This window comes from Talpa occidentalis, unplaced genomic scaffold (genome assembly GCF_014898055.3).
Source record: "Talpa occidentalis isolate TD23 unplaced genomic scaffold, MPIMG_talOcc4v2.1 talOcc4.16, whole genome shotgun sequence".
Taxonomy (NCBI): Eukaryota; Metazoa; Chordata; class Mammalia; order Eulipotyphla; family Talpidae; genus Talpa; species Talpa occidentalis.
The window spans coordinates 74,394,069-74,421,144 of NW_023601653.1; the positions used below are offsets into that span (position 1 = coordinate 74,394,069).

The 27,076-nt window shown below is 50.0% G+C and overlaps 1 protein-coding gene across 1 annotated transcript in view; it reads right to left on the bottom strand.

Annotated features, from left to right (window-relative positions):
- CACNA2D4 (calcium voltage-gated channel auxiliary subunit alpha2delta 4) overlaps positions 1 to 27,076 on the bottom strand; it is an 83,965-nt gene that overhangs the window by 43,456 nt on the left and 13,433 nt on the right. Inside the window, exons 12-25 of the mRNA XM_037513275.2 lie at positions 26,574 to 26,652; positions 24,934 to 25,067; positions 23,518 to 23,595; positions 22,417 to 22,497; positions 21,811 to 21,885; positions 19,422 to 19,508; positions 18,751 to 18,822; positions 10,541 to 10,602; positions 9,893 to 9,960; positions 9,130 to 9,175; positions 8,945 to 9,042; positions 6,917 to 7,010; positions 4,678 to 4,773; positions 2,314 to 2,441 (exon numbers count right to left, since the gene is read on the bottom strand). Coding sequence (XP_037369172.2) covers positions 2,314 to 2,441; positions 4,678 to 4,773; positions 6,917 to 7,010; positions 8,945 to 9,042; positions 9,130 to 9,175; positions 9,893 to 9,960; positions 10,541 to 10,602; positions 18,751 to 18,822; positions 19,422 to 19,508; positions 21,811 to 21,885; positions 22,417 to 22,497; positions 23,518 to 23,595; positions 24,934 to 25,067; positions 26,574 to 26,652 — 1,198 coding nt within the window. The remainder of the gene's footprint in view (positions 1 to 2,313; positions 2,442 to 4,677; positions 4,774 to 6,916; positions 7,011 to 8,944; positions 9,043 to 9,129; positions 9,176 to 9,892; positions 9,961 to 10,540; positions 10,603 to 18,750; positions 18,823 to 19,421; positions 19,509 to 21,810; positions 21,886 to 22,416; positions 22,498 to 23,517; positions 23,596 to 24,933; positions 25,068 to 26,573; positions 26,653 to 27,076) is intronic.

Consider the following 27,076-nt stretch of genomic DNA (forward strand, 5'->3'; position numbering starts at 1 on the left):
ATAATACACGTCAGTTGGAAGGGAACTTACATGTCCGCTGGTCTCTCTGGCTGTTGTTTTACACTTTGCTGTAGCCAAATACCTCACAGAAATCTAAATTCAATGCTGATCCTAGGAACTTACAGTATATGTAATGTGCTGATTCTAGGACTTTGCCATGACCGAGCTACAGGCACCACGACAGACGTAGAAGTTGGCTTCCTCATCTCCTTTCTAGAAATATCTAGAAGATATGGAAGGGTATGACCCCCTGCAGTTTTCTCAGGCCTGCAGGCTGCTTTCTGAGACAGACGTGCCATTGTGTGTGCGTTCTTGCCACATAAGCTTGAGAGGCCACACAAGCGAGGGTGCTGGCACCCGAAAGGCACCATCTTGGGAGACATCAGGAATTTCAACACCTGGGTTACCTAGCAGGCACCTGGTCCAGTGCCTGGAGTAAATGAGCAGGCTCCCCTTTTCTGGTGGGGCCAGAAGCAGGGCTCTGGAAGCCCCTGTAACAGGCCAGAACCACCTGGCAACACCGTTCTATGCTGGCACTGGCTGCAAAAGAGCTCCCCGTGGGCAGAGCGCAGCCCACAGGGCCCAGGCAAAGGGCAGCAGAGTCAGCCCGGAGAGGCAGTGGGAGTCTCCGCTTACCCCAGAGCTGTCTCCCCCTCTTCCTCCTCCTCCTCAGGGTTTCTCCCTCACCCCCATAAAAATGAAGCTGTTGTTTTCCCTCTTTGGGGGAGAATGAGTGTGTGCAGAGGTGTCCCGGTGACTCTGAGCATATGTATGAGCTAAGCCAGTGAGCGAGGGTGTGAGCAGAGTGAGCTCCTGCCTCCCTACTCAACAGTCCCCCTTGGGGGTGCCAGCTTCCCTCTCTTCTCCTTGCACTCAGTTCCCCACCCACCTGCCCACCTACCTCACTGCCACAAAAGCTCCCAGCAGCCAGCAGGCACATCCTGGTGACAGTGGGACAGGGGGGAAGCCAGAGCTCTAGGTCAGGGCCAGGCGCCTCCCAGAGAAAGCTGCCCAGGGCCCTGGGAAGCCCCTCCTTGGTTGGTGGCACTGATGGATGGTTCCAGGGAGAAAGGGCTGCCTCGTTCTGACCAGGTGGGCAAAGTGGGGAGCAGTCCTTCACCTTGGCCTTGAGAAACTCCTTCTGGGCTTTCCCTGGGGGAAACAGCGCTTGCTTCCTCCCTACCCTCCCTGCCTTCCTCTCAGAGAGCTACAAAGACCCAGACCTAGGTGGGCAGCCCTTGATTTCAGTCTGTGCCGTCCTGGCTGTGTGATCTTGGGTAAGGCACAGGACCTCTCCGAGCGGGCCATGTTGGAAGAAGGATGGCTCGACACTTCCTTACAGGGCAGATGGAAGGAGCTCTGCATGGAAGAGAGTTTTGTAGACCAAAAACAGGGATGCACTAGGCAGAGAGGCAGAGAACTCAGGCAGAGGAGGAGAGTGGGCTTCCGCATGAGGTGAGGGGCACGGGAGTGTGAGGGAGCCAATCCTTGCTGCTTACAACCCTCAGGAGGAGTCCCTGTGTGCCCCGGGCTCCCCGCTGTCCGCTCAGGGCATCTCTCCATCAGGACGCTTGAGGACGGTGTGAGTGGAGGTGGTGGCTGGAAGGGTTTTGGCGGAAGGGATTCCAGAAGGGGAAGCACAACGCCTCATTCCAAGTTTCTTCCCAGCCCGCCCGTCTCCAGTCAGATGCTCCACTCTTCTCCGACTTTTTCGCCTCACTCCCACCTGGCTGTGGACATTTTCTGGGTCCTCTCATTCCACTGGGCTGGAGTCAAGCTCTCCCACAGGTAACCCAGTGGGGGGCTTTCTCCGCCACAGCTGCTCAGCCCGTGACCATCCCTCAGCCTCTCCAGGCTATAGTCTCTCCAAGTGCATATCCGGAGGGCAAGGCAATGCACCTGCAGGGCAGTGCACCTGCCAGTGGAGCAGGGAGCTCTGCAGGCATAGTACCCATGGGATCAATCTGTCATTATCTAATGGGTGGTTTAAAGAAGTTTCAAAGACACTCAGGTATTTAGAAATGAAAAAGCCACAGGGATCAATTATTCCAATATCCTCACATTCAGGAATTAAGCTGGAATCCAGTTCTGATATGTGAGTCAAATCTCTTTCCTCTATCCCAAACTAAAATTACAAACGCTAGTGTGACTGCTAGAGGGGAGGCCAGTGTGTGGAAGGCGAGTAATTGTTCTAAAGTCACTAGCGTGTGTCTGGACCTTCTGTCCCAGATCTGGTTCCTGTCTCCCTCTAAGAAAACAGGAGGAGGAGGACCCTGTCCCGGCCTGGGCCCAGGAGCACATGACGGGGATTACCTGATTCCTCTGCCGAGCGGAGATTGAAGACAAAACTGCCAGGTGGTTGCTCGGAGGCCTGGCGGTACCACAGAGGGAAGTGGTCCATGGTGAACACGCTGGCATCGTCCACAGGGGTCAGGAACTGCCTGCGAGGAGCAAGACCTGGTGCCATGCCAAATCTGGGAACACACTCAGCTCTGATTTCTTTTTCCTGCAGGCCACCCTGGCTGGGCCAGGAGAGTGCGTCTCTTGCTTTGGGAGCGCTGCAGGTTTATAGAAAGAAAATCTAAGCCCCTAAAATGATAGTGCCCCAGACAATTTCCCGGGTAATTCTGCCTACTAGAAGAGGTACAGGGCCTGCATTATTGAAAGAATAATTTACATTTTTTGGTATAAACTCTTTTGCCTTCAGGGTCTATTTCTTTCAGATACAGCCTGATTTCTATTTATCTGGCTCATTAGCATGACTGAGCGAGAAAACTATATAGTCATCTCTCCCATCGTGCTAACAGAGGGGCATAGAGTCCCCAAAAAAGGGTCCTTTAAAAGTTATTGTCTCCAGGTTTTAGAATGCATTGCAACTTTTCTTATTTTGAGCAGCTTTACCTTGCATTCCCTGAGGGCACAGCAGCCACAGAAGGGACAGTTGGTCCTGAAGCAGAGTGGGAGGTGGGGAGGAACTGATGGGGGTTTTAAAAAGTTACTGTGGGGCTTCCCTGGTGGCGCAGGCGGTTGAGGGCAGCGCTGTGAAGCTGTCCACAGCCTCTGCATGCGGGTTCGATCCCGGCCAGCCAGGGAGCAACACACACGGCGCGGCAGACCTCGCCTGTCTCGCCCGCTGCTCCCCTCAGCCGGGTATTTTGGTCAGTCTGCCTGTTCTGCTCCCCGCTCTGTTTCTGGTGGGTCCTCTCACCCTCTCGCACATCTGACCTGTACCCCGGTTCTTGAATGCATGAATAAATAAATCTTTAAAAAAATAAATAAAAAGTTACTGTGGATAACCCACAAGGTAGAAAACTGAGATTTGATTTTGAATGCTTGGCCTGGTGTCCAGAAAGGCTGCTCATCTCCTGGGCCCTGGTCTGGTGAAGGGAGCCCTCTGGAGTCGCACAGAGCAGTGTGGCCATGTGAAGTAGCTGCGTTCACACTGCAGAATGTTCTGTCTTATCAAGAGGTCCCTCTTCCCTTCTCAGGCCTTTGGGGAGGGGGGAGCAGTGCAGGGACACCAGGAACACTGTCACCCCCTTTGCACTGCCAGATGTGGATTCACCCCGTCCAACCACAGCTGTGTGTGATTTTCTGATGGGGGGGTGGAAGTTGAAGGGGATGAGAAAGCATGAGGAGGTGGTGTGCTGAGGAGGTGATGAGCTTGGGGAGGAAAGTTCCCACACTGCTCAGGGTCTTAAGGTCAATCCAGTTTATGTCCTGGACCAGTTCCATCTGAGTCATTTGCTCACCTCTAATGGGGCAGAAGGGGGTAGTTAAGGAGACAGTGGGCCCTCTGTGCTGCCCCAGCCAGGGGGTGAAGGGAGGTGAGCACAGGGAAGAGCAACTTAATTCCCAACTTTCCAGCAAGAGCAGACCTTGCTGCAAGAATTCAAAGATGGTGCTTCTGGCTGAGTGTGCCAAGATGATGGTGGGCAACAAGTGGGCAGGCACAGGATGGTGGGTCAAGTCCTCTCAGGAGCCCCCTGGGCCATTCTCCTCCAGCTGCCCACTGGCCTGCCTACTTGAGCCCCCTAGTTTGCAGAACTGCAGATGGCTCTGCCTGTCCCTCACCCCCAGCACCCTTCCCTGGGCTCCCACCTTCCCGTTGCTGAACCTGGGCCTCTGGTCCCTAGATTCCCACAGAGGCGGCCTTTGCTTGGAGAGGACTTCTCAAGCGCAGCTATTCTAGGGGCTGTCCTGTGCTCAGGGCTTTGTCAGCACCCCTGGTGTCCACCAGCGAGATGTCACAGCAAACTCCGCCCCCTCTGGAGACCCAAAAAGGTCTCCAGACGCTGCCACTGCCACAGGTCCCTGGGGTGGGGGGCAAAATTGCCCATAAACAACAGCTAGCTGGGAGGGTGGGGAAAGTGTTGACAAAGAGGGGGACAGAGGTCAGAAGATTTAGCCTCGTCACACAGAGAGACGCTACCCCAGAGGAACAGCTTCCTAGCTTCCTTCCGTGGCAATGAGGCTCCGAGCAGCAATCTGGCTTCAAGGCCTGGGCTGCTCCCTGGCTCCTCAGGACACCTCCAGGGGGTGCAAGAGTGAAGGTCAGGTGGAAGGATTACTGTGCCCACCCTCCCTGTCTGCAAAGCCCAACCCTCCCACACTCCCTGCACCCCGGGGTCCCAGTCTCTGCCCGCCCACATGCCATAGGGACACAGCACGACTCACTTGTCGGAGAATTTCTCAGAGCCCACGAACAAGCTGCTCCTGAGAAGGCCGGCCCGGGTGCCGAGGAAGGCCATGTCCACTGCCGGCTCAGACTCCCTGCGGGGCAGACAGGGCAGCCATCAGCATGCGGGCTGGTCCAGGCAATGAGGGGGGTTGGGAGGTGTGTGGAGACGACCCCTAGGGCTTGCAGAGCTGGGCCCCTTCTGACTGAGGGGAGCGGCAGGCTGGTTTCTCAGGAGTTGCACAACCCACAGGCTCACCAGGCGCCCTCACCAGTCGCTATCATCATGTGCCCTCACCAGCTTCCCTCACCAGCCGCCATCACCATCCACCATCATCAGCCGCCATCACCATCCACCATCACCATCTGCTGTAAGTGGCCGGTGTGCTGCATCAGGGAGCCACCTGGCTCCCTGGGGCAGCACTTTCCCTTGTTAATGAGGTCCCCTGAGCCTCTATCTCTGTTTTTCCAGATCCAGCTCCTCATTTGCCCCCTTGTTTTTTAGGTGACTTGGCTCTGGACAGAAGGAACTCAGAAAGGCACCATGTCTTGGGACGTCATGTAATAGTAAAATGTCCTGGCGGACACACACAGCACCTCAGGTTTTATAGCACTTTTCATATATTTACTTATGAATGAAATGTGAGAGAAGGCGGAGCAGACACTGCTACATTCACCCAAGAGATGTAGGGGCCTTGCCAATCTCGCCAAAGATATGGAAAAAAAATCTATTAGTGTTAATGGAACTACTTTTTCTCACATCTCAAAGCCATCTTGTTCAGGCAATGACACCAGGGTAGGATTTGTCGCTATTTTATTTTTAAAAAGTTTTAAAAACTTCAGCTTTGTTGATGCTTAGTTGACAGATAAAATTGGAAGGTATTTTAAGTGTACACCGTGGTGATTTGATGTACATACCTATAATACATGCTTGTCAAAGGATTCCCTCATCGGAATTTGGAAAGATGAAGATTATGCTTATTTTGTCCTAATCTACTGGTCTAGCCCCTTCTGTAGAGGCAGGATGCTAAGGGGCCAGGAATGTAGCCCTGTAATCAGCAGCCTGATTTGGCTCCCGCTTGGCTGCATATGAGGCAAATGAACTGGGGCAAGTGGTCACCACATTCTGCCTCAGTTTCCTCATTTGTAGAATGCGGATTTTGATAGCATCTGTATTTCAGGGCTGTAGTGAGGATCAAAGGAGTTGACACACACTGAATACTTAGAACAGTGTCTAGTCCACTCTATTCTTTTTCTTTTTTTAAGCTTTATTTGATTTTATAGAGGTAATGCACTCACATGGCTCAAAACTGTACCCAAAGTTTATATAGTAAAAAGTGTCCCTCTCATTCCTATTCCAGTTATCCCTTTTTCTAACCAGAAGCAACCAAAGAGAACTGATTCCTGTATAGTTTTTATATGGATATTTTATAACCATACAGACACCTACTATGATTTGCCTGCTTTTTAGAGAATTGGTAGCAGCATTCTGCATCTGGCTTTTAGAAATAGGTGGCTGTTCCTATAAAATTCTGTGGTGTTTTTATTAGGATAACATTGCTCAGTTTGTGGAATTGACATGTTTGTGATATTGATAAGGTATCTTCTTCCTCTTCAGGCACAAGTGTGGCTGCTGTGTTCTTAGCCTCATCAAAATCTCACAGTCCACCAACACCCATGTGCACCCATCACTCACACTCACATGCCATTTACCCCTTCTTTCTACCTGTCCCCTAAACCCATTAGCACCAGGTAAAGATCAGCACAGAGAGGCAGGAAATCTAAGGGCTAGGACACACCAAGGTCAAGTTGTACTTCATAGTGTCTCAACTACCTGTTGGACGCAAAAACCTGAACCGTGTTCTCCAAGGCACTTCAGAAAACGGGCCCTCACAGTTAGAGTCCAAGCCTGGAGATGGGTTCTGATTATAGGGCTACCACGCTGTAAGGTGGGGGGTTTAGGCCTATGCCCCGGGGGACCTGCTTTAGGGGTTTTCCCAGATAGGAGAGAGGGGAGCTGTATATACTGAGGGTGGGAACTTTGCCAGGCCCCACTTCAAGCTTTCACTGCCCCCACATCATCCCACCCCCCTGACCATTCACTTCAGGCCACAGGAAGTGGGTGGTCTCCTGAGCTGCCTGCCAGGTAGTGGGAAGGACCCTGACTCAGCCGCGGGAGTCCTGGGGGCTGGGTGCTCTCCCGATTCCCGGAGCCCTGAGCCGCGCACAGGCACCTACTCAGAGATGTTGAGAGCTAGCGCTGTCCAGTACGCTTCCATGGGGGCCGTCACCACCGCGTCGAACAGCACCTCCCGCACCAGCTCCTGGTCACCTGGGACAGAGACAGGGAGATCAAGTCGCCACCTCCCCCATGATTGTGAACACAGCTCATCTGCCCTTTGGGGATCCTTGAAGCCCAAGGAACAAAATGCATCTCATAAACGTGCAGCTGGAACATGCCAAATGATGGGGGTCAGTTTGAGGAAGTCACCTCATCTCTTTCAGTCTTTATTTCCGCAAACCCCAAGACATGTGAGTAGAATGAAATGATGTCCAAGGCTCTGTCCAGTTCAGTGACTTGTGAGGCTGGGACACACTCCCAGACAGCAGACTCTGACCTGCACCCAGCCCACCCCTCCGCTGCCCCCCAGCACTTGCCCTCACTGCTGCTCTCAGTGCATCCTGTGAGCTGAAACTTGCCTCAGAGCATCCACATATGTTGTTCCAGAGCGTCCACATATGCTGTTCCCTTGGTCTGGATGCTTTTCCCCACTCACTATGTACGGGTGGCTCTTTCTTTTCCTCCCTCCCTCTTTAAAAATGCCATTTATTTTACTACTAGTTTTTAAAATTTAAATTTGGGGTTGCATTTTGGCTCTTCGTATGTGCACGTGTTCACTTTATCCTCCACCAAACCACCTCATACCCCTCCTGCATCTCCCCCTCCACACCTCCTCCCTCCTCCATGCCCTCTGGTAAACATTTAAGTTCTTCCGCTGAGTTCAAGATGTATTTCTACTGTATTTTATCTGTGCATGTTTTTTGATTGTTTACATTCCACAGATGAGTGAAACCACCCGCTGTCTACCTTTTACTTTCAGACTTATTTCACTTAACACAGTCACCTCGAGGTCTATCCATTTTGTCTATCTTATTTCACCTTTCTTCACGGCTGTGTAGTGTTCCCTAAGATCAACCAGATTGAGGTACACATATCACAATGATGTGCAGCCAACACTTCCATCTTGTGCTGCAGAATTTCTATCACACCCAAAGGAGGCCCATGGTACCCCAAAGGAGACACATTGTCCCCCCAAAGAAGGCCCATGGTACCCAAAGGAGACATATTGTCCCCCCAAAGGAGGCTCATGGTACCCCAAAGGAGACACATTATACCCCCAAAGAAAGCTAATGGTTCCCTCAAAGGTACCCATGAAGTCATCTGTGTGGTTCTTTTTTATCCTCAACTTAAGTGACACCTCCCTACAGAGGGGGCTCTCTTTGACCATCAGCTGAATGCAGGCCCCTCCCCGCTCATGCAGAGTGTGATTCACAGCCCTTATCACAATTCATCATAACCTGCATCTACACACATCTGTTTGCTTCTCTGTGGCGTGGTCCTCCACTAGCTTACAAGCTCCACAATAGCGAGGGCCTTGTCTTTTTGGGCCTTCTCCATCCATAGCTTTAGTGCCTGTGCAGTCCTGGCCCCCGGCACGTGCTCACAGGGTGCTGATGGGCTGACTGAGTGGGGTGTTGCTTCTGTGACAGGATGACCTGCTCCTTCTTGTAGGGAGCAGGAAGAGCTTTGCTGAAAGGGTGGTCCTGTGGGTGCATTTATGTGGGGAATTCAGGCTCGTCTGAGCGCCAGGGGTTGGTTAGGACCCACTCACAGACCACTGGCTTTCTGATGCCATCTGGTCAAATGCTCTTCTGCGGAGAGATGAGGACTTCAGAGAATCACCTGGGGGGGCCCACTACCAGGTGGTGGTAGAGGCAGAGCTGGTGGACAGGCTGAGCCTTTACACTGGGTGAGCTTCTCTTCTGGGCCTTGAAGTCCTCAGCTCACAGAGGTTTAAAGAGGTCCCAGACCCTGACATGGGGATACTCTCCTGGCTCTACCTTTTCCTCTAGAAATCTCCCTGTTCTAGCTCAGCTTTCAGTGAGTTCCGGGGAGAGGCCATCTCCCCAGACACCCCCCCTTCCTGCCAAGTCCTCAGCTGTGGGGTGCCAGAAGGCAAGTGCAGGCGGGCTGGGGGCACTCACACTCCAGAGCTGGGTCCTGCCCCTTCAGGAAGCGGACGATGGCCTCCAGCTGGCTGAGCTTCCGGTGGTCTGGGTCTATATCCGTGACGCAGTAGGTCCTGGAACCGGGAGAGTCAACCCAGGAGAGTCACCGCCTTTCACCCTCCCATCCCCTGCTCTTCTTGTGCAGTGACTTCCTCGCTTACCAGTCATTCGCCAGAGTCAGGTCCGGATGAAGCAAATCGTGGAGACCTGCGAGCAGAGTGCGTGCTCAGAACAATGCCCGCGCTGGTAGTTCCTGCACCTAAGAGCCACCGCTAGGCCGGGGCCGCCAGGAGCCCTCCTCCTCCAGGGCCGGGCTGGGCTTATTCTTCTTTGTTCTCATCTCAGAGTAGGGGCTCGGTCAGTAGGATGAGATCACACCTGTGTCTTCCTGCCCCTGCTTCTGAAATGCCTCCTTCCCACGGCCTCATGTGCGTATATCGCCAATTAGGGTCACCCTCAAGAAGCAAAAGCTTTGAGACCAGTGATTGTCATTTCATTGTTCCCAACCAAGCTAAAGGGAGAGTCAGAGGTGAGCCGGAGACGGGCCGTGTGCAGTTAGTACAATCTCTGTAGCCTCACCCCCAGCTCAGCGCCGCACCGGCCTTATGCGCCTCTGGAGCGGGAAGGCGTTGCAGGGAGCACAGCCACGGCTGCAGACTCGCCCCTCACTCTCCCCAGTCTCCTTCCTCACACTCTCATGATAATCTTCCGAAGCAACGTCAGCTTTGCTCCAAGAAGCGCATCCCTGGAGGACCCTCTGTCCGCCAGCAAAGCCCCCCTGGAATGCACACTTGGTGCATGCTGGGCCTGGGTACCCGGGACGCAGAGTCCTCACCAGAGAGCCCTGGCCTGAGCGCCTGCTCTCCACCTGAGACTTGGGAAGCAGCTCAGTATCGCAGGGGAACCCCCCTGGCTCAGACCTACCTTCTTCCACAGAGGTGTTCCCCAGGAGGATGTATTCTCCGTGGCCGCGGGACAGCACCACCCCCAAACTATGGGAGAGCAGAGAACGCCTGTACTCACACAGCAAGTGATGGCCACCTGCCCTGGCCGCCTCCTGTGTGAGTTGACTCCAGGCTGGAACCTTCCACACTAGTGTGTTGACATGCACGACATGCCCCTGTTTGCCTGACCTCACGGGCTGCAAGGAACCTAAGAGATCTTCAACTTCAGTCCTGTCATCTTGCAAACAGGGCGTTGCTTTACGATCTTTAAGTGCCATTTAATCTTTACAATGCCACCGAGAAGTAGCTACTAGCGTTCTTCCCATTTTACAAATGAGGAATCTAAGGCCCAGAGTGGTTAAGTAACTTGACTAAGGTCACACAGCCTGTCAGGGATAGAGCTGGATTTCAAACCAAACAATTGGCTCCAAAATCTGCCCCGTAGTCTCCACTAGCAAAGCAGGTCTTGATCCTGTTTCCCTAATGTAGACCTGAACCTTTTTCTGTTTCCACAATTAATCAAGTAAATCTGAGTCAATCTATACCCCAAACCTGGACGCTCTACTCTGAGTTGTTGGTATTCATGTCCCATTCACCCCCACCCTGCAAATAAAACATAGGCCCTTACCTGAACGGGGTGTCACTGATGTCTGTGAAGAAGTAATCATTGGTCAAGAAAAGAACTCTTTTCTGGAAGAGCAGAGGAGGGAAGGGTTTTAGGTGGAGAGAGGAGTGTGACTCTCTGTGCCCTGACTGTGCCCTCTACCTCCTCCCTAAAAGCCCTCAGGGTTTCATCACTCTGCCCCACTTCCCTTACTTCTCAGCCTCTCTTCCTCCCCACCTCCCAGCATGCCTCATCCTGTGGACACCCTTAGGCAGAGTCAGCAGCTGGTCCAGCAAACTCCCCCCATGGAAGCTGCAGGGATGAAGGAGCACGGTCCTGTCCTGCAGTGTCCACTGAGGTAGCCACCAGCCGGCATGACTACCGGGCACTTAACATGTGCAACCAAGGTACGGGGTCTTCAGATCTTAGTTAATTATAGTTACCATCCATTTAAATTTAGCAAGACAGTGTGGCTAGCAGCTGCCGTACAGGACAGTGCAGGCGTAGACAGTGGTGTTGGCCTCAGATGGAACAGAGAACAGGCCGCTCAAAGCTTCTGGAGTGCAGAGGCGCCACCTCCAAGCTTCCTGTCTCTGAAGATAGCCGAGAGGCCCCGTTTCCTCCACGAACCTCTCCCAAGGCCACAGCACCCTTTACAACGTCCTTTTCCTTTCAAAGCTGCTGTTGTTTACGTTTCAGCTCATACGTGAGAGTCGGGGCATCAGGCAGCGCATACAGCAGTGCAGGGCGTTGGCAACTGCTGGGCAGCACATAGATTTGGCCTTAAGCCCAGCCCAGCCGCTCACAAGCTGTATGCTCTTGGGGAAGATACTGCACTTTTCTAGGCATCCCTGTTCTCATTTGTAAACCAGGATGAACAGCAGCGGCTCTTGCATAAGGCTGCTGTGAGGCTGAGACTGTGCTTTTAACGGGTGGGGGTGGGTACAGGCAAAGCAGGAATTGCTCTGGGCTCGGAAGTTCTGTGGCTTGCCCAAGTGCACACACAAATTTGCGCCATTGGATTTGACTCAGGAGCTTGTTCTTATTTCATTCATCTCCTTCTGACTTTTCTCCTTGCATTGTGGAAACTGGAGTAAAGTGATGGAAGGGTTGCCAGGAAAGAGGTGGCCAGGCAGGGGTTTGCCTTCAGACCGAAGCAGAGAGAACGGCCCTCTACCACCAGTCTCATCCCAGGGGATGCCTCCCCTGTGTCTGTCAGCGCCTGTCTCCAGGTTCCCTCCCTTACAGCGGGCCTGGGAGGCCCTGGCAGCCGGCTCAGGGCAGTCTGGGGCCAGCAAGGGCTGTGATGGGAGAGAGTCCTGTGCTCCAAGGCGGGACTGGCTTGAGTGTTGGAACTGGAGACCGTCTTCTAAATTTTCCCTTTTTTGATTGAAGAAAAGGCAAAATGCAAAGATCTTAGTGTCTCATTCTGTTAGTTGTGATAAATGCATACAGCCACGAGCGCCCTCCCTAGCGATAAGGAATATTTGCATCCTCTAAAATCTCTGTGACTCTTCTAGAAAACCCCACCCAGCCGCCCCAGAGGTCACATGCTCTGAAATCTATCATCATCGATTAGTCTTGCTTTTTCTTATAGCATGGACTTTTTCATGTCTGGTTTCTTTTGCTCAACACAAGGTTTTTTTTTTTTAAATTAATTGATTTTTACAAGCACTGGGTACAGTCAGAAGCGCGGGAGGGTGAGAGAATTCACCAGAGCCAGAGCGGGGAGCAGAGCAGGCAGAAGGACCGAAGTACACTGCTGAGGGAAGCAGCGGGCGGCAGGAGAGGTCTGCGTGCCATGTGGGACCCTCCTCCGGTGGCTGGGAGCAGCCGGGGATCGAACCGGCGCCGCAGAGGCCTCGGGCAGCTTCACAACCCAGCGCTCAACCGCTGCGCCACCGGGGAGGCCCTCAACACAAGGTTTTTAAGATCCATCTATGTCAGTGAGTGAGCTGGCTTTCCTTTCTACTGCTCAGCAGCATAACAACGTGTGGTCCTGCCAGTTTGCCTCAACATTCACCTAGTGAAAGACATCCTGGGTGTTTCCAGTTTGCAGTGACAATAACTAAAGCTGCTCTAAACACTTCTCAACAACTCTTCTTGTGGATATATGTTTTTATCCCTCTTGGTAAATACCTAGCGATGGAATTGTTGAGCCATATGCTAAACATATGTGTATAGAAACCCGAAAAACAATTTTCTAACATTTTTCACTAGACTAGCCAAGCAGGAGAGTGCCAATTGCTCCACATCTTTGCCAGAATCTGGTGTTTGGCTCTTTTAAATCTTAGCCATTGTAGAGGGTGTGAAATAGAATCTCATGGCTGTTTTAGCTTGGGTTTCCCTGATGATGGAAGGAGCTGAGCATCCTGTCACGGGCTCACTGGGATGGCTGCGTCTTCACTTGTGAAGAGTCTGCTCAAGTATTTTGTCCATTTTCCATTGAGTGTTTTGTCTTTTTGTGGATCATGTATATAAATATGTGTTTTTAGTGTTTTCTGGATGCAGACCAGAATATGTGATACACCTTCCCTTTTCATTTTCTTAATGATGACTTTGAGCTTTTTACTTTTGATGAAATCCAACTTGGTGAATTTTATGTCATGTTTTGTGCTGTTGGTATTTTGCTTGAGGAATCTTTGCATGGCCACTAAGGAAGTGGTTGGGAGACTTTCTCATATAGATTTATATATCAGCCTTATAGTTGTAGCTTTTTCATTGAGGGTTATGTTCCAGCTCAAATTACTTTTTGTGTACAGTGTGAGATATAATAAGTGTTTCTTTTTTTCATACATTTCCTCGGTTGTTTTAGCACTGTTTATTGAAAAATTTCCTATCTCCATTGATTTGCCAAGGTATATTGACTGAAAAATTAGATGATGAAATTGAGGACAGGTGAGTTTATTTTAGGGTTCTCTGATCCATTCCATTGATCCTCATCTATTCTTAACTCAGTACCACTGTGCTTGGTTAATGTAGTTTGGTTACTATGTTTATAGTAAGGATTCAGATCAGGTGGTATGAATCATCCAAATTTGTCTTCCTTTTCAAGATAATTTTGGCTATGTTACAACCTTTGCATTTTCATGAAAATTTTAGAATCACCTTTTTCTATTCATCTCTTTTATATCTAGAAGACGTCTGCTCAAATTTTGATTGAGATTGAACATATAGATCAATTCTCAGAGAATGGGTATCTTTGCAATATTGCTATTACAACTCGTATTTGCTTAATTTTCCTTTGATAGCCTTTCTAATGTTATATAGTTTTTAGTACAAAGGTCATAAATGTTTTTCTTAAATTTATACCTCATTATTATATATTGCTTGATGCTATTGAACTTAGAACTTAAAAAAAATTCATTTTCTTATTTTAGCTGCAATATATCAAGATGCAATTGATTTTATGTAATGTTGACCTTGTATTCTATGCACTTGCTAAATTTACAGACCAGTTATTTTGCGATTTTTCTATGTAAACAATCATCTGTGAATGTTGAGTAATTACTTCTTCCTTTCTTATTTTTGTGCCTTTGTTTTGTTTTCTTGCCTGATTGCTAGGATAAGTGCTTTTAAAGACCAGGACAATGTTGACCAGAGGGTGAACAAAAGTGGTGAAAGCAGATCCCCTTATCTTATTTATAATGTTAGGGAGCAAAAGTTCATTATTGCATGATTAAAAGTTAATTTTTTCATAGATGCTGTTTTTGGTCATAGATTTTTTTTTTTTTAAACAGATTGAGGAAGTTTCCTCTGTTCCCAGTTAAATTTTGTCAAATGTTCTTTCAGTATCTATTAAGATAACCAATAAAGTGTTTCTCCTGCATTCTGTTAATGCAGTCAATTACATTTGTTGATTTTTTAATTTTTTTGTTTTTTTGAATGTCAAACTAGCTTTACCTTCTTGGGACAGCTCTGCTATGTGCTATTGTTACCATAAATCTTACACTTGTATACATTACAAAGCCTACAATACAATGTCAACATTTTTGCTTTAAAAAGCCAGTTGTCATTTGGAGGAGTTAAAAGAATAAATAAAGTCCTCTGTTAACCCACATATTTACTATTCTCAGTGAGGTTCATTTCTTCATGTAGATCTGAGTTTCCATCTGTGTCATTTTTCTTCATCCTGCAGAAATTCCTTAAGCATTTCTCTTTTTTAAAGATTTATTTATTTATGCATACAAAAGCTGGGGTGCAGGCCCAGCATGTGATGTGGGGGGTTAGAGGACCCACCAGAGACAGAGTGGGGAGCAGAACAGGCAGAGGTACTGAAACACACTGCTGAGGGGAGCAGTGGGTGAGTCAGGAGAGGCCTGCTGTGTGTCGTGTGTGCAGATCCCTAGTCGGGGATTGAACTCGTGCTGCAGTGGCTGCAGACAGCTTCATAGGTTGCGTCTTAACCCCTTGCGCCACCAGGGAGGCCCAAGCATTTCTTATAGTACAGGTTTGATAGTGATGAGTTCTATTCTATTTTATCTGAAAATGTCTCCCCCCCCCCCATTTTTCTGGCTTGAGTAGATCACTTCACATGATCCCACAGGTAACAAGAGAGAAACTTCCCCCCAACATTTTCTTTCTGTTGTTCAGATTGGGTAATTACTCTTTATTTGTCTTCAAGTCACTGTCCCTGTTTCTCCCAATCTGTTATTAAGCTCATGCAGTAACAAAATTCATTTCAGATATTATTCTCTTTAGTTGTAGAATTTCCACTGGACTCCCATCGTGGTTTTATTCTGTGTCAAATGAACTCAACTGTATCCACATTTCCCAGACTTGCTTCCCCCAAATGGTTCCAAATTAGAGTTGGTCAAAGGAGGAGCTTGCATGGATGTGTAAGGCCGAAGGGAAGGGTGAACTCAAAAGCGAGTCCAGGGTATCAAGCACTGCTGTAGCTTGCTCTGGCAAGTGCTAACCCTTCCTGGCACCCCTTCCTGGCACGGAGGAGCAGCCAGCTTCAAAGCCTCCCAGGTGTGTGGGCTCTCCTTCAGTTTCTCTGAAGAGAAGAGGTGATGAAAATTTGGTTTCTCTGCCCCTGGCAGTGAGCAGTCATCATTGGTCAGCTGGGCCACCAGCTGGATGACATGTAGGGAAAAGTAACAAACAGGAACCCACAAAGAATGGAACCCAAGTCGTCTCACAACCTCTACCCACAATGATATGGGCACACTGCAGAAGGTCAAGACCTGCACATGGAGCTGTGGACCCCAGTGCCGAAGCCTGCCTACTTCTCGCACTCACATTTCTGAACATGGCCTGCCTGGCCCCGAAGGATTTTGAGTTTGTGGGTCCAGCTGGGGTTGCTGCTGCCCTTGGTAATGGCACCACAGCTGCCTCTGGTGTCTAAAGGTGACGGGGGCCCTCCCTGGTGGCGCAGGGGTTAAAGACAGCCACTATCAAGCTATTGGCAGCCACTGTAGCACTAGTTCGATCCCCGGCCAGCGAGCTACCCACATGGTGCAGCAGACCTCTCCTGTCTCACCCGCTGCTCCCCTCAGCAGTGTATTTCAGTAGATCTGCCTGTTCTGTTCCCCACTCTCTTTGGTGAATCCTCTCATCACCCACACCTCTGGCCTATACCCCAGTTCTTATATGCATAAATACATAAATCTTTTTAAAAAATAAAAAATAAAGGTGATGGGGAATAAGGACGCAGGTCAAGTGCCCAGGGGAAAAAGACAAAGCCTGCCAGGATGGCTTGAAGGTTACCAGACATTCCCACAATACTTGAAGAAAGCTTTCCTTGGCCTAGGTCTGAGATTGTGTTTACTGAAGAGCAGCTTCTCAGGTGAGACCACCACGGAGCTGAGATGGGGCTGGAGTGGACTGACAGGCAAGCGAGCAACAGGGCTGTTTGCACCTCTATTAAAAAAAGAAGTTAGGAAGGCAGCAGTTGGTAAGGAACAAAATGTAACAACAGACACAAGAGTGGCTATTGTGACAGGTCAGAGCAGCGAGGGGCTGGACACTGCTGTAGCCACCTCCCCATCCCCCCACAGCCACAGCTCCTGGGTGTGAGAATAAAGACATGAGTGAGGAGACTGCTGAGTTATGATAGAGTTGGAGGCGGGGAAGAGGCGAAAACAATGAATTTTTAAGATGGAATAGAAGGGTTATTCCAAAGAGACTCTTGGGGAACTCTTATGGTTGCAGACTGAGTTGAGAACTGAGGGCCAGTCCTCGAGAAAGGCCTCATTCAAAGTGGTCAAGAGGATGCTGTCTACAACCAATACACATGGGCTTTGCTCTGACCTTCTAGGTGGCTTTTGGCAAGCTTCTGGGCTCTCTGGATTTCCTCATCTGTAAGCTGAAGCTAGGTTAGCACATCATAGACTGTGTTTGTGTGATAAAGTGCTTAGCCTGATTTCTAATTAATGTCAGCTGCCAGTCGTGGTAGTTGTGGTGGTAATGAGGGAGTAGAGAACTAGCTGGCTCAGGAGCTGGCCTGCCAGAGCTGGTTGGCAAGAGCTGGTTGTAAACTAGCAGACTGAGGCTGGGTGCTTGAGGGGGCAGAAAGCTGACAGGCAATGGCTGCTGGCTGCTGAGCTAGCAGGCAGAGGCTGGTAACCCTAAGAGGCATATAGAGGTACACAGCAGCTTGTGGTGGCTTCAGGCAAAGGGGGGTAGTGGAAAAGCACCAGAATGGGGAAAGTTCCCCATGAGAGATTATAAAAGTAAACCTACCCCCAATAGTAATGGGCACCTCCCTTGGACCCACTCCTGCTGTCAGGCGTCTCTCTTGCAATAAACCTGAGCTTGCTAATCTTTAGTCCTGTGTGTCGGTGATTATTCCTCAGTTGCTGCAACACAAGAACCCACTCGATCGTGAACAGTAAAGTCTTCGTGCCGTGACATGTCCATCCTTGTCATCATCCATGTCCATCATTGTCATCATCACCCCACTTCTTTATGTGAAGGCACTACGCACCAGAACATCTTTGCTAGACTGCAAATTTAACCTGGTTTGTTAGCAGCAATGGGCACATTTCACAGGAAAGAGCAGAGATTTCAGGAGAAGTTCGGATGGCTTGCTTCTGGCAGGACTCTGCCTTGGTGGCTTTGAGAATTGTGAAGACAGCGTGAGAAACCCTGGTCACCAGAAGCAAGGCACAGAAGACCAATGACTCGCAGTTGGTCTGAATCTGATAGAGGATATCAACTCTGTCCTTGACTTGCCATAGACCATGTGCACGTTACATTTTTCATTATAGCCTGAATGCAAGTCTGACCCTCCGTGCTGTGGCATGCTGGGCTAGTGAGCGCTCCCTCATGTACTTGTGTGGGGGTCCTGCTAGGATGAGGGGGAAAATGCATGGAAGAAAACTCAACTTCTTTGGATGAGAAGGAGCTTCTGGCCTGACAGCAGCGATAGCGCTCAGTCTGCCTAAAGGAATCTCGTCTTGGTCCAGAGCTTTAAAAAAGCAGGCAGCTGCCACAGAAATCAGACACTGGTCCCAGCGAAAATCAGCCTGAATCCAAAAGGAAGGCAATGAATTGCTTTTCCTCCTCAATGCTTTCTTGTTTGGCTTCCATGGGGGTCTGTGTTTATGGAAGAACTTGGGTCTAATTGTTGCAGACAGATGCCTGTGTTCTTTTAGCTGAGGCAGATGGGCAACAGGAGGAGGAGGTGGGGGTGGCTATGAGGGAGGAGGTGACATTTGTAAATATGTCAAGGGACAATGCAATTCAGTGCAAATGCATTGGAATCTTTTAAATGAGAAGAGGCACTGATCTTATGTCACCGACGTGTGGCCTGTGAGGACAGCGCTGGCAGCAGCGAGGGTCTCCATTCTGATTATGTGAAGGAAACTCAGCTACAGGGAGTAGAATTCCTTTCATCCTCTTCCTATATAACATGTTTTGCAAGAGCTGCTAACAATTTGCAAAATTAACTGTCACTTTTCTACTTTCCATCATAAACAACGAAAGGGCCAAATAGCAGTCAGCACAAGGAAGAAAGAGGCGTTGTAAATGGCTTGGTGAAACCCCTGCCTTGCTCAGCGATCTCCAGAGACCCAGGTGGTGAGGTGAGCGATCCCCCCTTGGCCAAGATGGGGCGGACACACCCTTGGATATACTCGCTACACCAGCGCTGCAGCTCCAGGCCACAGCAAGCATTCTGTCTTAAGCTCTCATTCAGTGATATCCCTTGTCACCACCCCAAACCTCAGCTAGCGGTGATGCTGCCGCCCTGGCACCAGGCCCCAGGCTCTTCCTCTCAATTGCCTTACCCCATTGTCCAGCGGAACCTTCACGTCCAGGGAGAGAGAACCCGTCTCCCTGTTTATCATGGCTGTTCTCAGCTTCAAGAGGAAAGAAATGGTGTCAGTCCCTTGGCTCGCACTGGAGGGCAGGAGGTACTGAGATTTACTGCCCAGGTTGAAGAGATGCCTAAGAACACTTTTGGTTTTTCCCTTATTCCTGAGCAGAACACCAGGAGGGAAGATAGACCTGATTCTAAGATCCCTTTAGCTTGTAATTCTGCACATTCACCAAGCTATTGCGGACAGGTCGGCTAATGCTTGAGGGCCCAGTCAATGCTACAGACAGAGTGTGGCCAGTGTGGTGTGGGTGCAACCTGCAGGGCCCAGAATATCACTGAGACATCATTTCCTCGAGCAGGAGACACCACCACCAAAAGCCACAGGACAACATCACTAGGACTGAAACCTGTGGCTTGTAGCCATGATCTCATCCAGTGTCAGCCATCGTCGTGATCCAGGAAGGTGTCATTGTATTTTTATATAAATAAAAGAAATGAAGACTTGCCCATTCTAGGAATTGCTGCTGGTTTGGGCTTGGAAAGTCTCTATCTGAAAGCGTTGTGGCCCCAGTCCGCAGCTTCCCTGTGGGTTGGCTGTAGAGCAAAGAAATGCCTTTTCCCCCCACTTTCCACACTCACGATCTCAGCTCGGTCCTCCCACTCCACTTCGGAGAGATCCACGCTGTTGTAGTTAGGTTTGGGCTTCAGCTTCTTCCCCTCTCTATACTGGAACAGGTAGATCAGGGAGCAAAATGTGAAGTTAGCATAAGGCCCTGTTGCATCGCTTCTAGAAAGCCCTCATGAAATCAGAGACTCTCAGTGATTCCTCAAGGTCATCTGGGCCAAATTCCCACCCAAGCCTCCCTTGCCAATATTTGTGACAGATGGTCTGTCGGCCTCTGAGAGGCTGTTTCCCGTGACAAAGAGCTCCCTGTTTTGTGAGTCAGCTAGTCATGGTTTGGATGGCTCTAATTGTTAGAAAGTTCTTCATGCAGAGCTGAAATCTGTCTCCCTCTAACTTTTTACTGGTTGGTCTTAGTTCTTTCTCTGGAGCTATACAGAATGTCTTCCACCTGACAACCCTTAAATTTTTTAACATGCTTGTCTCTGCTAAAACTTCACTTCTCCAGGTTAAACCTTCCCAGCTTGCAGATGTCTCAACGGCCCATGGCTTTGTCAGTGTTACTCCCACAACTGAAGGCCAGGGACAGAAGTCAGTCTTTCAGATGGGGTTGGGCCGGTGGGGTGTGGGGTGTAAGCTGGGTGCCCAGAAAAGCACATGGTGTTCACTGCTGCCAGGCTCTGCCGGTTCCCAGATGCTCACTGTCCTGACAGCTCAACCCAGGTCTCAGTCAATTGAGTACCCTTGGCCGCCACACGTGGTGCAGCTAAATTTCACCCTCGCAGTCTTACACTTGAGCAGAATATCTGGCAGAACTTTCATTGCATCCTTAATATATTTCATCTTGTTAGTTTCAGCCTATTGTTTTAGAAGAATACTTTCCGAGTACTAATTTTTTCACTTAATGCATTCACCACACCTTCCAGACTTTGTGGCATCTGCCTTCTGGGTTTTCATCTTGTTCATAGAATTTTTGAATGGGACAGAGCCAAGGACAGACAGATTCTGCAGTGCCTAATAAAGACCTCCCTGCAGCTTGACACCGAGCCGTTAATCAACACTCTATGAATGTTATTATTTTCTGGCCCCAACTTCTCTCTGTCTCGCTCTTGGATGCCAAGACAGATATCGAGAGTTATCTGCGATTAGATCTTCCTAGGTTAATTTAGTAATCCTATCAAAAAGGAAGAGGATAGTTTATCATCAGGTTATGTCAAGAATTAATCACAACATGTCCTTTTAGCAGAAGGAGACCTCCTGCAGAGGCTTGGATGGTTGAAATCCTATCAGTGTGCATCTTATTTCTGCCAGATTTTTTTTTTTTAAGAAAGCATTTTAGGGCCTCCCTGGTGGCGCAGTGGGTTGAGCACCACGCTGTGAAGCTATCCATAGCCTCTGCAGCACGGGTTCGATTCCTGGCCGGCCAGGGAGCAATTCACATGGCGCAGCAGACCTCTCCTGTCTCACCCGCTGCTCCCCTCAGCAGTGTCTTCGGTCCGTCTGCCTGTTCTGCTCTCCGCTCTGTCTCTGGCGAATTCTCTCATCCTCCCATGCATCTGGCCTGTACCCTGGTTCTTGTATAAATAAAAAAATCTTTAAAAAAAAAAAAAGTCAATAAAACTTAAAAAAAAAAAAAAAAAGCAAGCAAGCATTCTAATTTCTTGCCTGTCCAGGAGATCTGTAGTAAAACAGCCGCAACAGAATCTGCTTTTGTTCTTCTTTTTTCACCTCACCCATGCTTGCATGAGGCTCCCGTTCTCATTTTAGGGGTGTGCACCCCCGTGACCACAGCACGGCCCTGCCACCCTCTATGTTGGATCAGGGGCAGTCTGCCCTTGCCTCCCTGATTCCCGAAGATCATTTTTGACTCTTCATATGAAAATCAGAACCCACTTGTTGACTTTTCATATTTTGGGTATAGAAGGATTTTAGGCCAAAAATGTGACTTTTGATCTTCTCTTTAAAAAAAAATCTTAATTTTTCTACCTAGATTCTTAAAGAATGATGATTTTTTTCTTCCCCCACCATCCCTTATATCTCCTTCTTCCATTCCTCTCCCCTCAGAAACTGTATTTTGTCTGTTAGTGTCCACTGTTTTTTTTTTTTTTTTTTAATAAGTATCTTACTTTGTTGAGTTGTTCCCTATTTAAATGTCCAAGATACATCTTTGTCATCTTGACTTGCTTGGTCTCCCAGCTGTTCATCAGTCAACTCACACATTTTTGCCATCTCTCTCTTGCTAGGTTATGAACAGTTTGAAAGCAGGACCCATGACTTACTCCCCCTACCCCCATTTTGCCCATTTCTTAAATGGAACCATTGTGTGTTTATTCTTTTTAACTTTGTATGAACTATCCCTGAATCCCATAGACACAAGATGCCAAGGTGAATAAAATCTGTACCTACCAGGGGTCGGAGGTCAGGATGTGAGAGGATGTAGCCATTGTTTGTGTTCAAAAAGGCATATCCATGCACCCCGAGCTAACAAAGACAGGTTGGGGAGCATTAGATCTGCTGTTTGTGTTGGAGAACTGGAGATCGAAGGGGTTTGGGGCTGTGGAACAGTTAAAGATGGCAGCTCACACAGCAGTGAGTTTTCCAAAAAGAGCTATAACTGGGCCAGCACCATGCTTCTAGCTATTAATTTAAATTCCTTTCCAAACTCTTACTGTGGATAGCAGCCATCACAATGCCTGTCATCACCCGGTTGCTTTCTTAACACACATTTGATGTGCTTTGAGGATATAATCTCGTTTACTCCCAAAATAGGATGGCAAATTGAGACATGGAGACATCGGGAACAGAAGAACTTGCTGAAGGCCAGAGGAAAGTCCAGAGTGGGTGATGGGGGAGGGCCCCAAGCTGCTGTTTCTGTGCCCGCACTGCCTGGGGCAAGAGGGTGTGGTGCAGGCCCAGCTCCGGGCTGTGCTGCCTGCAGAGAGGCTCCTGACCCTAGTGGGGCTGCTCCTAGGGGACCTGTGACCCCGGCTCGGGGACCTGCCCCAGGCTCACCTTGTACCTGGGGGCCAGCTTCATCAGCTCTCTGAGGGCCACGTCGGAGCCCACCACGCCCAGGAGAATGCCGTGCGATCGCTGGAAGGGAAAAGGCCAGGGTCAGAGGAGACCTGGCCTTGCCGTGTTGGGGGCTATGCTGGGCCCTCAGCTTTTGCAGGGCTTGGAAAAGGAAGGCACTCAGGCCTTTACATTCTCTGCACTTAGAGAGCACTGTGGAATAAAAATCCAGGGGAGGCCCTGGAGGTATCTCAACTGCTGGGAAGATTAATGTCCAATGTTAATATTTAAATAAATATATTTAAGTGGAAATATTTAAATATTTAAGTGGAAATATTTAAATGAAATACAAAGTCGAATGAAATATTAATCTTTATAGAGGAGACTCAAGTATCGGGATCCAAGGGGCCCTGATCTGTCGATGTGCTCGGATACACAAGGCCTCTGACCAGATGGAGTATGGGGGTTCTAGAAATTCCCTCACCAGGGTTTGTCCATCCTGGTGGGTTAAGTGTAGTTTTGCTAGAAGGCTGGCCGGTGACCCCTCTAGCTCTGTATCCCCCAGGCAGAGCAGCGGGATAACCCCAACCTGTCTGAGCAGATTCACTGAAGGCCCGTGGGGAATGCCCCTCCAACCCCTTCACCCAACCAAGAGATTCTGAAGCAGCTAGTTGGGCATAGGGCCTGGAATCTGCATTTAAACCCTCCCAAGAGCCTCCCTGGTGGCGCAAGGGGTTAAGCACAGCACTGTGAAGCTAACCACAGCCTCTGAGGCAGGAGTTTGATCCCCAGTCGGCCAGGGAGCAACCCACATGACACAGCAGACCTCTCCTGACTCACCCGCTGCTCCCCTCAGCAGTGTATTTCAGTCAATCTACCTGTTCTGTTCCCCACTCTGTCTCTGGTGAATCCTCTCACCCCACACAGCTCTGGCCTGCACCCCAGTTCTTGTATGCATAAACAAATATTTTAAAAAATTAAGAAATAAACCCCTCCCAAGGTGGTTCTGATGCCCACTGGCCTAAGGATGCCAGCAGGTGCCCCTCGTTCTAGCCCCTGGTTCTAGCCCCCGCTGCAGCTTCTTAAGGAACAGCTACTCACCGTCTCATTCTTTTTGCTGAAGACAGGCATGGCCACAGTGGTGAGGAGCATCCGGCTCTGGGTCTGTGAGGTGAAGAGCTGCCAGGGGGACGAGCAGAGGACAGCAGGTTGAGGGGCCACAGACTGGGGGACCCTCAGTCCTATGTCTGCTAGTGTCACCCTCCCATGGAAGGAAGAAACCCCATGTGAGGTTTTCCTGCCCCACAAAAGAAGAACTGGCAGAAATGCTGGACGAGGGAGGGGGCTGGACAGGGGGCCCTGGCGGACATCACTTAGCATGGATAGTTCTAGGCTTGAAGCTCAGCTCCCAAGTAGGCTCGCCAAGCTCTCTCATCCCAACCATGTTAATGCCGAGCATGCAGCCTTACAGGCCCATCCCACGGGTGCCCAGAAACATGTGTGGAAGTCTCCACTGTGCACTTGAGGCTGGCACGAACTACAGTTAAGAGGAAGGACAGGGGTGCACAGCCATCTGCAAACACAGGTGCCCATATGAGGGGCTGCAGAGCAAGGGCAGGCTGTGGTATAGTTGTAGTTGGCCATGGGGTCACACCCGGGACAGGCCCACAGCTGTTTCTGCACTCAGAACACCAGCGCCGGCTGATCCCCACCCTCTGAGTCGGCCCGCTTGCCTGACCGCTTCATTTCGCATGCCCACGCCAGCCACTCTGGAAGGGGGCTCTGCAGGGTCATCCTACAACGATAGACCCCCACCCAGCGGAGCACCCAGCTGCATTGATAAGTCTGAACTTCATCAGGATCAATGAAAGGGTCTGCTGAGCCATGGGCTTCCACGTAGACTTGGAGAATTTCTTGGAGAATGAAGAACTTTTTACCCTCTAGTCTCTTCCCCTTCCTAATCTGACGTTTTAGTTTGGAGTTTGGCAGCAAGGTTTTCTGGAAGTGAGTGGTCCCAGTAGCTAGAGTTCCAATGGCCACTTAGACAAAGAGGACACTTGGGGTGGCCAAGGGGATTACAGGGAGGACCCCAGGTTCCCACAGACCAGGGAGTTCCTTGCCAGGCCTGGACCTGCCAGCTCCAGACATCTCTGACGTACGGGGAATACACTTGTCTCTCACTGAAGCACCAGTTCCAGGTCTCTCTAAGACCCAGACTAACATGTCATCACATAAGCAGGCGGCCGCCCATGTGATGTGATTTGAGAGGTGCCGGGGGGGTTCTTCTTCCCCCAAATATCTCATCCATCCCTCTGCCCCCTATGTCTGCTCTGTTGTATAAGTCAGTGCCGCCCACAGGCAGGCTCTGAGGATGCAGGGGCTGCAGGGCAGGACTGGTGAATCTATGTTTTTGCAGTGTCTCCTGCGGCGTGGCGCTCTGCTCACCCTCTCCTGACTGGGAGTCACCTCTTACCCCCACCCCGGGGTCCCTAATGCTGGAGCAATCGTGGGCCCCACCTTGCTGTCCATGTAGGCTTCTGTCCAGATGACGTCATGGTCGTGGTTGATGACCATGGGGCGGCTGAGCACGTGCAGGTACTCCATCACGTTCTCCTGGGTGTCAGCCAGCGTGGAGATCTGTGTGTAGTAGCCTGGAGGAGAGGAAGGGACCTCTCTGCAGTGCCTTCTCCAGGGCCCAAGCTCTCTCCACCCACCGCTGAGGGCTTGTGACTGGGCCTTTCACTGGGAACTGCTCTGGGCCAGGAACTAGACCCCCAAGCTCATCCCTCCTGGTACAGTGGGGGAGGTGGAAACTGGAAGCCAGTGGTGCTGTGGGGGTACAAAGGCTGTAGCCCTGTCCCAACTTGGGGGAACTCGAAGGGCCTTCCCATTCCAGAGCTGCCATGAGGATAGCAGACCCTCAATTATGAGGGCCTTGAAGGTCAGCTTCTCCCACTGAAAACGCCATCCTGCTCACTTCCTTCAGGGGGTGTTCCACGAGTACACCCTCCTGCATGTATCTCTGGCTGGTGGTGTGTTTGGGGAGCTCGTTTTAAGTTAGCCACACACACCACTACCCCCCACCGCCTTCTCTTCTCCATGACACTGTCCTTCCTCAGCAGCAGGGAGGGGCGCTGTAACCTATTCTGTAGCCACAGTGAGAGTTAACAGAGCAAATGCCTTACGAGGCTGTGAATGTCGCAGTGCATGTTTATCTCTGTGCATTTCAGAAAATGGAACAGCTTTCATTTCCCAGCTGCCTCTGGTCTCAGGCCCTTTGAATGTGCTATTCCACCTGTCTGGAATACCCCTCTCAGCTCCTTATGTCTGATCAACTCCTATGCATTCTTTATGGCTCAGTTTAAAGACCCCTTCCTTCAGGAAGCCCTCCTGGCTGTCCCCAAATGGAGTAAACCTGTCCCCCATCTTTCCTCAGCTCCCTGTGTGGTCCGTGACCCTCTGCCTTGATAGAACATTTCAGATTTTATCGTCATTGATAGTTTATTTGTTTGTCTCCCCTGCTGGACATTAGCAAAAGTAAGATTGAGCTCATCCTGAAATCCAGTTGATTCTGGAAACTTTGCTAGGCACACAGTAGATGTTCAATAAATTTTGGTTGATTTAAGAAAACCCAACTTGGCATCACGAGGTCCAAGGTTTTGGTTCTGGCTAGAGAGAGAAGAACTGTTTGCACAGAGAACATTATTCTGCAGAAAACGATGACTGTTTTTTGTCTGAGAGCAGAACCAGAGTAAGCAGGTTTAATTAGGAGTAAAAGGAATGGAGGCTGGGCATAGGAGAGCACTTGTATTTAAAATGCCAATCCAGCCCCTGGCTCCTTTTGTCTCCTGTACTGCGGTTTGTGTAAGATTTTTTTCTGAAAACTACTTCTCTTTTCTGCAAAGATGGATGACCTCTAAGTTCCATTTCAGGTGGCCCTAAGATTTGTGTCCCTGCAGGAGTCATCATATATTTATGCAAGTTTACATGGAACAATCTATACATTGTCTTGCTTTTCCCAAGTAAGAAGGAGGTTAGATACTGAGGCTCCCCACACCGCATCGCCCCTCCCTCCACAAGGCCCCAAGCAGGCTGGGGTGATGCCCCCTGCCTGTGCTCAGGTGCAGGCTCAGGTGCTCTGCTCAGCAGTTCCTCACCTTTGTTGTTGCATGCGATCCACTTCAGACGGTCAGCGAAAGTCACTTCTCTCCCAATAAGGTAAGTGAACACTCGGACCTAGTCCACAAGACACAGAGGAACTCAGCAGCCATGATGCTTGGCCGTGAGTGGTGTTAACATAATCTGTGGGAGTCTTAATGTCAGGCATTCGTGGCCTTTGGGTTCTTCACTCTCATTCCTTTTGATTCAGAAAGGACCCTGAGGCCCGGGCAGCAACAGGACTCGCCGGGACCCTGGTAGACAAAGGCAGGTTCACAGCCTGGCTGTTTCTGTGAGTCAATACTGTATTCCGAGCTCTCTCGAGCCAATCCTCGCTGCCTCAGCCACTGTAATTTGGAACAGCAATATTGGACGTACGACCTGAATGATCACTGATGGTTTCAGGGCAGGCCTGGAACTTGGGCTCCTGCCCCTGGCTATCTCCTCCATGCCAGTGGGGGAACTCCCCTCTGGGCTCTGCCCCTCCCTCCTTTACCTTCAC